At 41.0% G+C, this 14,947-nt stretch overlaps 1 protein-coding gene and 1 long non-coding RNA gene across 7 annotated transcripts in view; one reads left to right on the plus strand and one right to left on the minus strand.

The window, feature by feature from the left end:
* kalrna (kalirin RhoGEF kinase a) overlaps positions 1–14,947 on the minus strand; it is a 693,809-nt gene that overhangs the window by 64,684 nt on the left and 614,178 nt on the right. For both annotated transcript variants that reach the window (XM_059647272.1, XM_059647273.1), the window contains 5 exons: positions 12,503–12,595; positions 4,146–4,196; positions 3,769–3,846; positions 1,722–1,907; positions 235–406 (listed from right to left, as the gene is read on the minus strand). In XM_059647272.1, coding sequence (XP_059503255.1) covers positions 235–406; positions 1,722–1,907; positions 3,769–3,846; positions 4,146–4,196; positions 12,503–12,595 — 580 coding nt within the window. The remainder of the gene's footprint in view (positions 1–234; positions 407–1,721; positions 1,908–3,768; positions 3,847–4,145; positions 4,197–12,502; positions 12,596–14,947) is intronic.
* LOC132209821 (uncharacterized) overlaps positions 1–14,947 on the plus strand; it is a 122,046-nt gene that overhangs the window by 35,956 nt on the left and 71,143 nt on the right. The window lies entirely within an intron of this gene.

Below are 14,947 nucleotides of genomic sequence, written 5' to 3' on the forward strand. Positions count from 1 at the left end.
TCTAACTTGGGAGCTGGGAAGGGAGGTTCTGTGATCAGCAATTTAGCGGGCATAGGGATGAAGATGCAGAAGGTGGGTCCAATGGATAAAATGATCGTGAAGAGGATATCAAAGGTATTAGGGAAAAAATAAGTGATGAATATGGCACGGGTTTTTTTGAACTCTAGTATGATTTCAAATATAAAATGTACAGCATGTGCAACATGGAATGCAGAAGAAATAACATCTGTATACCATTTAAGAAATTACGCTGAGCATCAAGAACTTGATTGATATCCTGAACCCAAGCCTGCCAAACTTCAATGCTTGGTGCCTGTAAGATGAATCGCTCAGATGTTCCACGTGATATCAGAGCAAACTTGCACAGTTCGTTTTCCACATTCTCCTCAATATTAAGGTAACTCATCTGAAACAGGTCAACAGAAAAAAATGCAGTTGCTGAAAATCTGTATCAATGAAATGTTTTACATGCCAAGAGATTTAGCAAGATTCTTGTTGCACTATTTAAGCAGTGTGTGTGTCTGTTATCCCACCCGAGAAGGTACTCTACTATAGTCCACTTCAAATCGCTTAGATCTATGTTTTGAGTTTTACACTATGCTTGATACTCTAGTGAACATGATTTAACTCCTGAATATCCAAATATACCATAGCAATATTCAGAGGTCAAACCAAGATTACAGTACCATTGTATATGCTGGTGTACTCAAACATTTATCATGTGTTGCAACATGATTCTTCTCATCTTTGTCAGGGGAACTGGATATATATTCAATTCAACCAAGATTCAAACTACAAAGCAGTAGCTAACATATTTAACATAGAATAGATTCAGTGAAAATATAACCTGTTCCATTATAACTGGATGTGAGTTTGATCACCTTGTCTCCCAGTTTGTATTTGAGCAGAATTTTGTGAGCGAAAGAAAAAATGCTTGTTTCTCCCTGTAATTGTTGATTTTGCGTCTCCAGCAATGTTCCATGAGTTTCCACATGAAACAGGTGAGAGTGTCATGAATTCATTAAAAATTTTCTGAGCTGGTCATCAAACTTACACTGACCAACCATGGAAAATACAATCTAAGAACAATCACAAGATGCGATCACTTTAAAGGGGTTATTGCATGCCTTCACTCAGTTTCTGTGGAAAAGCCATTGAAATCCTGAAAAAAGTGATGTAGGCATTTGTTAGGAGAATCCTCAAGGAAATTCACCCATTTTTACATTTTGGGTCCCTTATACCCTGTCTCCAACAGCTGATCCTGGGCACGGTCACTAATTTCTCTGATTCTGCACTATCCCTGTGTCCTGAACCTTCTAGCACTGCCTGTATGCTGGTTATCATGACATGAAAAATCTGCACCTTCTGAAGGGGGTAGCCTATTCTTTGTGCACAAAAAATTCCTATGCCTAAGAAATGCAATTTTCTGAAACTTATTGTTACTTTGTAAGTATTAGTAACTATTGTTACTCAAGGCTTATTGATACTTAGTATTTCTGCAGAAATACTGAGGGCCTACCAGCTGCATTGAATTATATACGAAGCATAACTCACTACTGTTAGGATAGGACAGGTACCGATAAAAGATTTAATAGAATGGTGGGGTTTATTGAGTAAATTGAAAAATATATGCTCCTTTGATGACTCTCATATCTGTTATATTATGATCCAGCTCTGCGGTTTGTCGATGCAACTTTTAGTTAATCCTTTAGGATATTTACCTTAATGCTGTTCTTGAACTGATACCTTGGTGTTGAGGAACCCTTGTTCAGTAGTTCACTGAAGATTACAATCTGTTCAAAGAGGAAGACCCTTCGTTCCTTACTTCGGGAGAGAACTCCAGAATCTTGTTCGGTCACATAGAAGGTATCCTGCTGTAGTAATTTCCCTTGTGCTGTGATCTTGCCCTGGAAGCAAGAAATCATTTAGAACTGACTCAGATCTTCCTGCCATCATTTACCAGTGCACATTCAAAATTGTAAGAACATTTATGCAGCCTATTTCTTTGTTTCCTCTTTGAGATTCAATTGCCTATCTTCATTCCAATCTGTTTTTCCTGATAAGCAGTTGGCAGGTCATCTGTTTTTATGAAAGCAAAGCACTGTGGATATTAGCAAACTAAAATGAAAACAAGAAAAGCTGGAAAGATTGAGCAGATTAGGGAGCAGCATCTGTTGAGAGAAACAAAATTAACCTGATGACCCTTCCATCAGGATCTGCTTTTATGCTTCTACTGCTGCAGACTGCTGATTAAAAGATGAACACAGAAGAAAGAGGAGGATTGTTCATCTCTGATGGATAGCTGGTCTGAAATTGGGTACACACAGCGAATAGAACTGTGGACGGAAACTCCTTTGCCTACGTACTGACAGGTCTGGGCTCTATCCTCTTAATTTACTTTTTAACCCAGAATTTATTTACCCAGTTATAGACAATCACAGTCTATTCTGAATTTAAAGTCAACTTCAATGAATTATGAAATAATAAAAGACTACAAGTAACTAATTCTGCCACAGCATCAATAATCAAGGTTATGTGAAAGTGAGATTTCAGAAATTATCCACCTGATGTTGGATCAAATGATTATTATGTTCTTTTCATCAGAAGTGCAAAACTATCTGAGAAATATGAAACTACGCAGAAATTTAAAACAAAACCTGTTAAGCCTAAACATTTTATCAGAATTTTCACCATGGTAGTTGGATCCAGTCCCGCTTAAGGTCACCAGCATTTTGGAAATAAGATAATCATATAAATTCTGCAGAGGGTAGTTTTGGGATGATCAAAATGTAGATGGGAGACACTGCACATCATGTAAATCACACCAAGATTACATCTGCCATCTGCATACTCTAGTTGGATGATATTACTTTCGCAGTTTTCATGAAAAATATCAGAGTGTAATTTTGTGGCTCTGGTTAATTTTTCAAAGTAAAAACAAAAGTTCACTTCAGAATCCTTTGGCAATTCTGGTACACAATGACAAACATCAGCCCCGACACAATTTTGAAACACCTCAAACATTTCAACCACTAGTATCTGAAGCCGAATGGCCCAACTGGTAGTCAGGAAAATAGGATTCTTGAAAAAACAAATACACTCCTCCTTGTCCCCAGAAAAAACTCCTCTAGCTTGCTGGAGGCCCATCCTATTTGCCATCCTGAAGGTAATTTATAGCAAACGTCCTATGACAGAACATCTGGAAATCTTCTCCAACCGGTGAGCTGCCTATAAGGCATTCACCATTAATGCTGGAACAGGATCTGCCCCTTCCTGTTGGCTGGAGAATCTGGAACTAGTGAGTTACAGTTTAAGGCGACATGATCAGACATTTAGGGCAGCGATGAGGAGAAATTCCTTCACCCAAAGGGTTTTGAAGCTTTGAAATTCTCTACCCCAGAAGAGTTCATGATATATTCAAAACCAAGATCAATATACCCCCAGGCATTAAGGAAATCAAGAGATATAGAGGTCAGGCCGGAAATTGGAGGTGATATACAAGTTCAGCCATGATTTTATTGAATGGTGAAAGGTCTGTGTGATCTATTCCTGCTATTGTTCCTTATGTTTTTAAAATGACACAGGCTCTTGGCAGAGAATTGGGATAGGTAGCATGAAAGCTCCTTCCGTATCCTGCGCCTACCAAAACTTAAAACAGAAGTTTTAAGTTCTGTTACATCCATTAACATTCACAGCATAAAATTCCTGGTAAACATACAAAATAATCAATACTGCAGGGCGAAGGAGAAAGTTAAAAAAAAAGCTTACATCAAAATCCTCAAGTCTTCCCAAATTCATCATATCATTGCAGCGTTTTGGTACAAGATACATCACATCAGCAGCTTTCTGTTAACAAGACACAAAAAAAAACATAATGGGCGACTGATGGCCTCAGCTTTTATTAAGTGAAGTATATGCTGATCATAGAGAGCAGTAATTTCAGAACTGACTCAAAAGATTTACTCTTGTTTGTATGTACTTGCTTCTTTCAAAATAACTTGTCAAATACTAAAAGTATGCTTCTGTTTGACAGTAGCAGTACAGTGTTGAGGTGTTGTGGTGCAATGTGCAGTATCCCTGTCTTATGAGAATGGAGAAACAAACCAAAATACATAAATATTTGCCATACAAAGTGAATGTTTTACCTTGATCTCTGAACATTCAAGTCCAGCTTTTTCACTGTATTTCAGAAAGTCCTGCAACAAGACAATTTCCATCACTAAAGTAGCCATTTGAACAAGTTACAACTGAACAATACAAACTGCACTACAAGTATATAGATTGGACCAACCTAATAGATGAAGTTTATCTGCAAGTAATGCTTCTGCCATAAATATTCCTTATGGAAATCATTCATAGGCTTTCAATGGGCACTTGTTTTCTGCCAGCAGCTCAGCATCCCTCCAATCATCGAGGCCTGGTTCATAAATTGGACTGAGCCTACTGACAGGGGAACTGCACTGGGGTGCCCAACTGACACCCATAAATTACCAATCTTGAGATAAGGCAAACTAAGGCCATCTTAGAGCATTCCACTAGTCTGCTTCCTCTATTGCATGATTCTAATGTGAATAATTGAAACTCCAACTGTGCCAGACATCTATTCATAGATATCAATTTCAAAAGTAAATAACTCACGAGTTCCAATGTTAGTGTACAATACACTGTAAATCTGAATTCATTGTCTTCGTCAGGATGCATTCTTTCCTAGAATTTGTTAACAGTGAACAATTTGTCTGTATTTTCAGCTAATTCGGAAAGTCTTGAATAACAGATACTGTGGAGGTCCTTCATATATTAGATCAGTGTGTAGGGTATTTAAATTTGCTTATTTATCCAGTTCATTGCTGGAACTTAGAGGGCAGTGACCTATTTGTGCAAATTGCAGCTAGTCAAAGTAGCAGGTTCAAATCTCTCGCTCTCCAGGAGCTTCCCAATTAGTCACAATGCTCCTCAGATTATGAGGAATTTGAATTATGTGTTTAACTAGCTCCAAATGAAAATCTCTGGTAATGAGCCTGCACTGATTGCCTCGAAGATAGTTGTACTCCTAAATAATGCATTGCACACAGAATCAATCTATCTTTGACTCAGTGAAACAATGTGGCTGCTGGAATTGTGTTGAAAACTGATCAGATCTTAGAGAATTTTCCTCATTAAACGTATTCCAAAATAAATTGTAATCCATCATTTGTTAATGGTTGATGCCTCATCTCTGTGCATCAGTCCCATTTCTCCCCATTTCTTCATATATGACATTTACCATTGTCATATTGATTCTGGGTCTCAAGCACAAATGGCTTGTGGTTGGGGTAATTCACTGGCATCAATCCTCCTTTCTATACTCAATTGAAGGGTCTCTCTATTATCAGCAGTAGAAGAAAAATCATTAGACAGCCTTAACAAAGAAATGTCTTTGTCTTTTATAACAAGATGCGGTATATTGCATGCTAGCAATATGTACAATTAACATTAACTAGTTAGGCATTATTGCAACAATCAGAAGCCAGGACTGACGCATCTATTTCCTTCAGAACTTGATTTTTCACTGAAAGGCTAATACAGCATCAGTTTTGGTGGAGCTGATGCATTTTCAACATTAAGAAACATCACCTATGCATCCGCAAAGAAAAATCTGAACATTTCCTAAGCAAATGAGATAACAAGGTGTACAGTGATATTGGGAACTGCAGATGCTGGAGAATCCAAGATAGCAAAGTGTGAAGCTGGATGAACACAGCAGGCCAAGCAGCATCTCAGGAGCAAGAAGGCTGACATTTCAAGCCTAGACCCTTCTCTGATGCTGCTTGGCCTGCTGTGTTTATCCAGCTGTATACCTTGTTAACAAAGTGTGAAGTTGGATGAACACAGCAGGCCAAGCAGCATCTCAGGAGCACAAAAGCTGATGTTTCGGGCCTAGACCCTTCTTCAGAAAAGGCCCTGAAGAAGGATCTAGGCCCGAAACATCAGCCTTCTTGCTCCTCTGATGCTGCTTGGCCTGCTGTGTTCATCCAGCTATACACCTTGTTATCTCAGATTCTCCAGCATCTGCAGTTCCTACTATCTCTGAAACAATTTTAACCCTGTTTCCTGAGCAGTTCTGTCAGCAGTAAGTTGGTATTCCTGTACAAGACACTGGAATGTTGCTCAAAATCAGATGCAATTAGGCTGGAATGTGCACGGTGCACTTTCCACCTAATAATTACCATTGTCCTGTAAACATTAAGCAGGTTACCATCTGTTTAAAAGCAAGACTGCTTCATTTGGAGGCAGCCTGAAAAATGCATTAATCAGATCATGGCTATCAATGAAGCAGCAGAGGTTCTCCTGTCATCCGTAATTATTAATAGCTAGTTGCTAATTTTTAAGACAAAAACCTAATCTGCAGTGGAATACTGCCCCTTCATTATCAAAGGAGGTAATGAAGAGTCACCTAAACATCCTGCACCCTTTAAAATAAGCTTGAAGTAACACATTTGGAGAGATTATGTTTTGTATTTTACTGCTTGAAGGATGTACTGTGATAGCTCAAGATCAAATGTCATCATATTAGAATTTATTGTTAAAAATTAACTACAATTGTAAATGAGCTACAATTGGGAGTTTTTGGCATCCCAAATAAGAAATTTGCCCAAAATTACATAAAAATTTCTTCATATCTTCAAGAACTATTTAAATAAAAAATCCAATAGGATGGTGGATGAAATAACTGCATAGAGACTGGTATCCTAGCACCAAGTCACCCTTTATTTCCTCATGCACACTAGCCAGCCAGCTCAGAGTCAGTCACCTGAACTGAGGAGAGTCTCATCTCCTGGTTATATTGGTCAGCCAGGGCTTTCCTGATTGGTGGTGTTAACCTGGGCCAATCAACAACCTCATAGTCAATGAGGTCAGCCTGTTCCAAACTCCATCTCTCTCCCCTGACAAGTCTGTGGATGTAGGCCTAGTCTTTGGCTTGTAGCCTGTCCTGTGACATTTTCGCTCCAAGTCCAGTCCATCTGGTTTTGACTCTGACACCAGCAATGTACCAGACCGTAGCCCATCTCTTGCATGTGAAGTGCCTCGGGAGAATTTTCTCCTCTTCTTCCAGAGGTAACGGTATCGAGGCTGCATCCATCTCAGATTCCAGACATGGAGGCAGAGCCTGCAGTTTCTGAAGCATCTTCTGGTTGTTCTGAGGGGCCAGGTATGTTTTGGTCCTGCCCCGTTTGTGGGGTAACAGCTTTCAGGTTATCCATGTGTTTTTTTTCAGGACTGCATCACCTACACGGACTTTTTAAGTCACGGGACCTGACCTCGTGTCATCCTCACCTCATACCCAGACAGGGCCATTTCCATGGTTCTGGCACCAAACTTCATCCCCTGACTTAAATTGTCTCTCTCACTTAGAGGAGGCATGTGGTCAGCACTGGCGTTCCTGCTGCTTTTTCACCCCCTGCCCCAATGCAACAGGTCTGGGAATATCAGATTAAACCTGGTGTGGTGCCTTCTCCCCATCAGCAATTCTGCTAGAGCTATCCCTGTTGTTGCGTATAGGCGGTCCTATAATTCAACAAGAACCAGGATAGTTTGGTATCAATTGACGCTCCAGGCTGCATCTTTAAGCCTGCCTCCAATGTCTGGACTGCTCTTTCTGCAATACTATTAGATGATGGATGGTACAGAGCTGTCCTTGTGTGCCAAATGCCATTTGACTTTAGAAAATATTCAAATTCCCTGCTGGTAAATGACGTCCCATTGTACATGACTAATATTTCTGGGAGTCCGTGTATCATGAACGATGCTTGCAGCTTCTCAATCATCGTCGCTGAGTTTGTCAAATGAACTTTATACATATCCAGAGATAATGGGAACTGCAGATGCTGGAGAATTCCAAGATAATAAAATGTGAGGCTGGATGAACACAGCAGGCCAAGCAGCATCTCAGGAGCACAAAAGCTGACGTTTCGGGCCTAGACCCTTCCAGTTTGAATGGGTGTCCACAATAACCAGGAAAATGAGCCCATGAAAGGACTGGTATCGTCAACGTGCAACTGTGTCCAGGATTTACCCGGCCATTCCTGTGAATGTGGGGGCACTGTTGTTGGCAATTTTTGTCCTTGTTCGCACTCTGGGCACTGGCTTATCAACACAGCAATGTCGGCATCCAGCCCTGGCCACCAGACGTAGCTTCTCGCTAGCATCTTTGTCTTGGAAACTCTTAGATGGCTCAGGTGGAGTTCAGCCAGTATCTGGCAGCGGCATTTACTCAGGGCAATCAGCCTTGCTTCCCATTTGCAGTCAGGTTTCAATGTGAGTTGTGATGGCCCCTCTGTTTCTCCCATCACCACCTACTGTTTTAGTTTCATTAGGACAGGATCTTATTGTGTCCACAGTCACATATTGTCAGTGGTCACTGGAGGGTGTCCAGGAAATTCAAAACCAAAATGGGCTCTTCCAGGGAAGCATCACCGGTGGAGTATCTGCCAGTGGGAGGTGGCTCAATGTATCTGCTTTAGCCACTTGACCTCCTGGATGGTATCTAACTTGTATATGCTGAGAATAAGGACCCAAAGCTGAATTCTACCGGAAGCTATGGGCGGCATCGCATTGTCCTCCTTCAGTGGCCCTGGCAGGGGATTGTGATCAGTTACTATGACAAATTCCCATCTGTAAAGGTACTGGTGGAACTTCCTCACATTAAAGATGGCTGCCAAACCTTCGTTCTCTATCTGGGAATATTTGCGTTGGACATCAGCCAAAGTCTAGGAAGTGTATGCTGTTGGGTGTTCCTCTCCATTGGGCCACCGGTGAGCCAACACTAACCCAATACCGTACAGAAAGGCAGCGCACGTCAGCACTACCTCTTGCTTTGGATCGTGGTGGACAAACAACTTAGATAATAATAGCTGCTTTATCATTTCCCTAAAGGATACATCTTGGCTACATGACCATTTCCAAGGCAGACCCCTTTTCAACAGGAGCTGTAAGGGTGCCAAGATGGAGGCCAAGTTATGTATGAATTTTCTATAATTATTTATTGACCCAAGGAAGCTTCGGTACCGTCATGGGAGCTGGGGTTCCTTTGATTGCCCTCACTTTATCCTCCAATGGGTGTAACCTGGTTGTGTTGACTCTCTAACCCAAGTACGTCACTTGGGGCACCAGGAACACACATTTTCCCATTTAAGGTGTATGCCTGTCAGGGAGAAATGTTTAAGCACTATGTCCAAGTTCTCAGAGTGCTTTTTATTGGTCTTCCCTGTTATTAGTATTTCATCCAGATAAATGGCCACCTGGGATAGCCCTTGTAAAGTGTTCTCTATGGTCCACTGGAAAAGGGTGCAGACTGATGGTACCCCAAATGGCTATTTTGTATATTGGTATAAAACCTTATGGGTATCAATTGTGGTGCACATCTGGGACTCCTCATCCAGTCACAGTTGCAGGTAAGTGTGGCTTATGTCCAGCTTCGTAAATGATATCCCCCTCTGCCAACATTGTGTGCAAGTCCTCTTTGTGAAGGATTCAGTATTTTTCCTGCTGAGAGACGCAGTTTACCATTTGCTTAAAATCCCCACAAAGGCAAACTGAGGCATCAGGCTTCACAATCATTACAACCAATGCCAGCCATTCTGCAAACTGCACTGGTCTGATGATTCCTTCACTCTCCAGCCTCCTCGATTCCGCCTCTACTTTTGCCTGCACGGAAAATGGCACCAGACGGACCTTGCAAAATCTCGGAATTGCTTCCAGGTCAACATGTGAAGTGGCTTTGGGCCCTTTGACAGACCTACATCCTTCCTGAAATACTCCTGGGTATTTCACTGAGGCAGTCATTTTCTAATTGAAAAATGTTGACCAATCCAGGTGAATTTTTCTCAACCAATTTCATCCCAAAAAGGCTTGGACCAGAGCCTTTTATCACCATCAGTGGCAACTGCACCAATTGCTTCTCATCGGAGACCAGAAACGAAGTCATATCCTTAATCTGCAGTAATTCCCCAATGTATGGTCTCAGTGTGGCTGAGGTCTTATGCAAACTTAACGGTTGGAGTCCCAAGTGAATCTTTTTAAAGACAGACTGTGCAATCACAGATACAGCTGCACCAGTATCGACCTCCATGGAACTGAATGACCATCTAACCAAACATTAATATTAATTGGTTCTGATTTGAACATTGCTAAGAAACCTAATTGTTCCAACACATGTAGGGGGATTTTCCGGGGTGTGCACTCTCCTGGGTACCAGTCTACAAGTTTTCTTACTCAGGTCAGGCCTTGTAGGACCCGTCTACTGTATCCAGTCTGCATACCAGCAGCAACTACAATGGTTTGGCAGCCCAGAGCCTGAAGAACTTTTTAGCCATTTAGCTGAGGCTCGGCTTTATTCTGGCACTCTGCTGTGGGCTGGCCTGGGGGTCCCTCTGCTCAGGGTATGCCCTGTGTGAGACTCTGTGATTGCTTATCTATGATGGGTGTTCCTCAAGCTCGGTCAGAGAGGTGAGGGAATCCATTACTATTGGGATGCCCTGTAGCTCCCACGCTCCAACTGCCACATTTTCTAATAACAATGACTGTTGTAGTTCCTGTCTGAAGTCCATTTGGGCTTCAGCTGGTAGGTGATTCTCTATGATTGCATCATTAATCTCATACACCAAACAGCCCCTTCAGCATCTTATTCAGTGTTATCCCAAAATCACATGCCTCTGCCAGCCATCTCAACCTCATCTAAAATCCCAAGACTGAGTCCTCTGTAGCTCGGAGTCAGCCCTCAACTGAGGAGGCTCTAGTCTCCTGGTTATTTTGGTCAGTCAGAGCTTCCCTGATTGGCCCAGGTTAACAACTTCAAGCAATGACCTTATAATCAACAAGATCAACCTGATCCTAATCACCTCAGCAGCATCATTGTGAAAACCAGAATTTATTGTCCATCAAAATATCAACTGGCTCAAAATATCAAATAGTGATTAGGAGTTAACCACATTGCTGTAGGTCTAGGTCACATAAAGACCAGATAGCATGACGCCCTTCCCAAAAGGACACAGGTGAATTTTTGTTTTATTTGGTCAGGGAATGTAGGTATAACTGGGGAAGAATGCATTTTGGCTGGGGTGTCAGTCAAGTGGGCTGCTCTGGTCCTCAATGGTGTTGAGCTTCTCGAGTGTTCCTGTTGCTGCACGCATCTGAGCAAGTGGAGAGCATTCTGTCACAAACTCCTGGCTTGTGCCTAATGGATGGTGGACAGCTTTCGAGGAAACACAAGGTGACTTACTTGCCACAGATTGGCGAGCTGCCGAGCTGCCCTTGTAATCACAGTATTTACGCTGGTCCAGTTCAGTTTCTAGCTAATAGTAACACACAGGGTATTGATAGTCAGAGTCTCAAAGATGGTAATGCCATTAAATGCCAAGGGGAAATGTTCACCCCTCTTTTTGGAGATGGTAATTGCCTGGCAATTGTGTGAGACAATCCAGATGTGTGATTCAGTTCAGAGAAGAGCATTTTATCAGCGGATTTTATGCCAGCGGAGGTGGTAGATGCAGACACGTTAGCGTCCTTTAAGAAATAAGATATATTTGGACAGGCACATGGATGGGCAGGGAGCAAATGGGCACAGACCGTTAGAAAATAGATGACAGGTTAGACAGAGGATCTTGATCGGCGCAGGCTTGGAGGGCCGAAGGGCCTGTTCCTGTGCTGTAGGTTTCTTTGTTTCTTTGTTTGCTTATCCTAGATTTATTTAATGAACTGTGTTTAAATTCCAAACTGGTAGTACTGGGATTGGAACTCATGTGTCTGAATTATCAGTTCAGGCCTCTGGATAACTCATTCTCTAACATAACCACAATCCTATTATACTACCAAATCCACTGTCATTTTTAGGAAAATTAATCCGTTCTTGATAAAAAGGGAAATTGTAAACTCTCGTCCGGCATCAGTAAATAGATAAAATGAAAAGAATATTCTACTGTTCAGAATTAGTCACTGCCTTTGGATTTCCCCTAAGTCTGTACTCAAAGCTGCTTTTATTTATGTCTTTCTGGACAGATTCAGTTCCTTTCTCACATCTGAGATCAGTTCCACAGTCTGATTGATAGTTAAGGCACCTTCAGTCATTTGATTATACCCAGGACAGAAAAGGTACAAAATGATGTTGATGTTGAGCTAACCATCTTTTAAGATTTACTATACAAATCAGTATGTTATTACTACCACTTCAAAACTTGTTCTTTTAACATCCATTTCACATAAAAAGAAAAGAAAAAGTGTTAAATGCTGAAACTGAATGGGGAAAGCAATTTGTTACTTTATTTGCTCTTGCCTAAGAGTCTTGAGTTTGAGTTTCAGTTTGATTTATCGTTGTCACATGTACTTAGATACAGTGAAGAATGTTGTTTTGCTTGCTATACAGGCAAATTGTACGGTACAGAGTGCACTAAAGCGGCAGAACAGAATGCAGAATATAGTGTTACAGCTGTAAAGAGGGCACAGAGAGAAAGATCAACAAAGTCCTCACCTTAATAAGTAGCTGATACTTTGTTATCCTCTGTATCGGCTTTATAAGAAAGTCACTTAGGCTGAGCCTCTGACCCAATTCCTGTTTTATTTCCTGTGAAATAAGATAGAAAAATGATACATGTATTGCTTCTGTGACAGCTTTAACAATGTATTTAATCACTATCTTCTCTGCCCCTTCCAATAATTTTTTAATGAACTTAAAATGGTTAGTAAATAAATGTGCTGCTTAACATAGTACAGTCACGTGATATGAAGCAGAACTGGTGATTTTTCCACTTGCAATGACAAAATTTGGAAGTTGTGATAGATTTAATTAACAAACCAAAGCAGCTGTGATTTTTTTCTGAAGAAAACTCCTGACCCGAAACGTCAGCTTTCCTGCTCCTCTGATGCTGCCTGGCCGACTGTGTTCCTCCAGCTCCACGCTGTATTATCTCTGACTCCAGCGTCCGCAGTTTTTGCTATCTCAATGAATTGAGGAGAGACTGTTGCAATTTGTATTCAACTCTAAATCTCTCTCAACAATGAAAAAGGGACAGCAGAAATTTTGAAAACCTAGAAGGCATGCTTTGAACCTCAAGTGAACTTCATTTATGAATGATATATGTTCAATATTAGTGCCCAAGGTGTGAAAGAGTCCAATGATCAATTTGTGACTGTATTAACACAGCTCATAGCATCTTGTGAATATGTGCAACTAAAACATTGGCCTATTTTAATTGTCTTAAGCACAAGAGATTTTGCATGTTTGCAGGTCTATTAACAGGGAAGGAACTTGCTCTCAGGCAAGAGAATAACATATGCAGAAGCACTGAGGTTGTAAATCAGCAATCAGAGGCCATTCATAGCAGGGCAAACCAGGCCTCGCACTATGCAGATAGACGTTCAAGACTGAAAGGACAGAAACATTGCTAAGGGCAGAATCAAATACTATGGAGGATATCACACAAAGGAGAAATAAAAGGCATGTCCTGCATGTTAAAAACAAATTTTCCCACTGAAAGGAATGGAATCAAATTGCACATAAAGGTTTGGCGAAAGACTTTGACATCATATACACCATACAGCAGGGTGGTTCAGTAAGGTTAATTAGTGATAACTGGTTTGCGACCGTTGGAATATTGACTGCAGAAACAGAACATCAAGTCAATGGAAAGTGTTGGATGTACACTGGGATGCCAGACAACATTGTGTTCCTCACTCAACCTGTGTGAAATGGATCAAGATGATCAAACTGAAATGAAGCCCTCAAAAGGTAAGGTTGGGCCCTACGATAGCACCATATTTTTGCCAAAAGGACAGATTCCTCTCACAGTCTGGTGCAATGAGAAGAATAAAGATCTGCAGTTCCAGGTTATAACCTGCAAGCAAAAACTACTAATCTCAGCAACAGAAACTCTAAAGCTTGGACTGGAAATGCTCAACATGCCAAATGAGATTGGCAATGTGTGTCACAATACACTAAGGCAGTCACCATGTAAAATGCTTTCACATCTAATCCTGGAGGAGTACAACTATGTGTTTCAGTGTCTTTCTGGAGAATATAATTGCAAAGAAAATGACACCATAAAACCAATTCAAGTATCTGCCTAGAAGAGTTCCAGTGGCTCTCAAAGCCAGCTTGAAAAGAGGTGGAAACAAGGGGAGTAATCAAGAATGTCCAAACTCTTACAGAATGGATAAGCAGCAGAGAAGCAGTGAAACAATCTGGAAAGATACGAGAATACTCTCTGATTTTCAATATTTGTATTTGATTCCTTTATCAAATTTGCTTTGGAGCTGTGACTAAGAACAGTGTGGTGAAGGTGACCTTTCAACTGAGAGCAGCAGTTGGTGCTAAAACCAAAATAAAGAACAATTTGTTATTTGTTTGTGAGGCCAGGCATGGAAGTTAACAGCAAGATCTCAGGAGCACAAAAGCTGACATTTCGGGCCTAGACCCTTCATCAGAGCCCTGCTGTGTTCATCCAGCCTCACATTTCATTATCTTGGATTCTCCAGCATCTGCAGTTCCCATTATCACTGAAGTTAACAGCAAGTTGGTTTTTGATTAAAAGGATTCCACAGACTCTTCAACACCAGACAGACGCAATCTGTTTAACCTGATAGCAGATGATTAGCCATTAACAAGGTCAGTACTTGAGAACTGGCGAAAGCAAGTCTGGAAGGGAAGGAGATGGTCAAACAGAGGTATGGACCCAAGTTCTGATTTGCCTTTTGATTGCATTTGTGAGAAGAAGCCTGGCTTTTCATGGTACAGCATAAAAGTTTGAAAGTTCCCTGCCTAACCTCCTACTTTGGAAGGTTAAGCTATTATTTATCAGCTACTGGAATTGCAGAGAATAGAAACTAAGTTGTATCGCCAATTTCCTTTAGAGTGAAATGATCAGCATCTTCAAAAAGTCAACAAAGAAATAATCTTATTTGCCTGTCAAACAATGCA

Source organism: Stegostoma tigrinum, chromosome 7 (assembly GCF_030684315.1).
Source record: "Stegostoma tigrinum isolate sSteTig4 chromosome 7, sSteTig4.hap1, whole genome shotgun sequence".
Taxonomy (NCBI): Eukaryota; Metazoa; Chordata; class Chondrichthyes; order Orectolobiformes; family Stegostomatidae; genus Stegostoma; species Stegostoma tigrinum.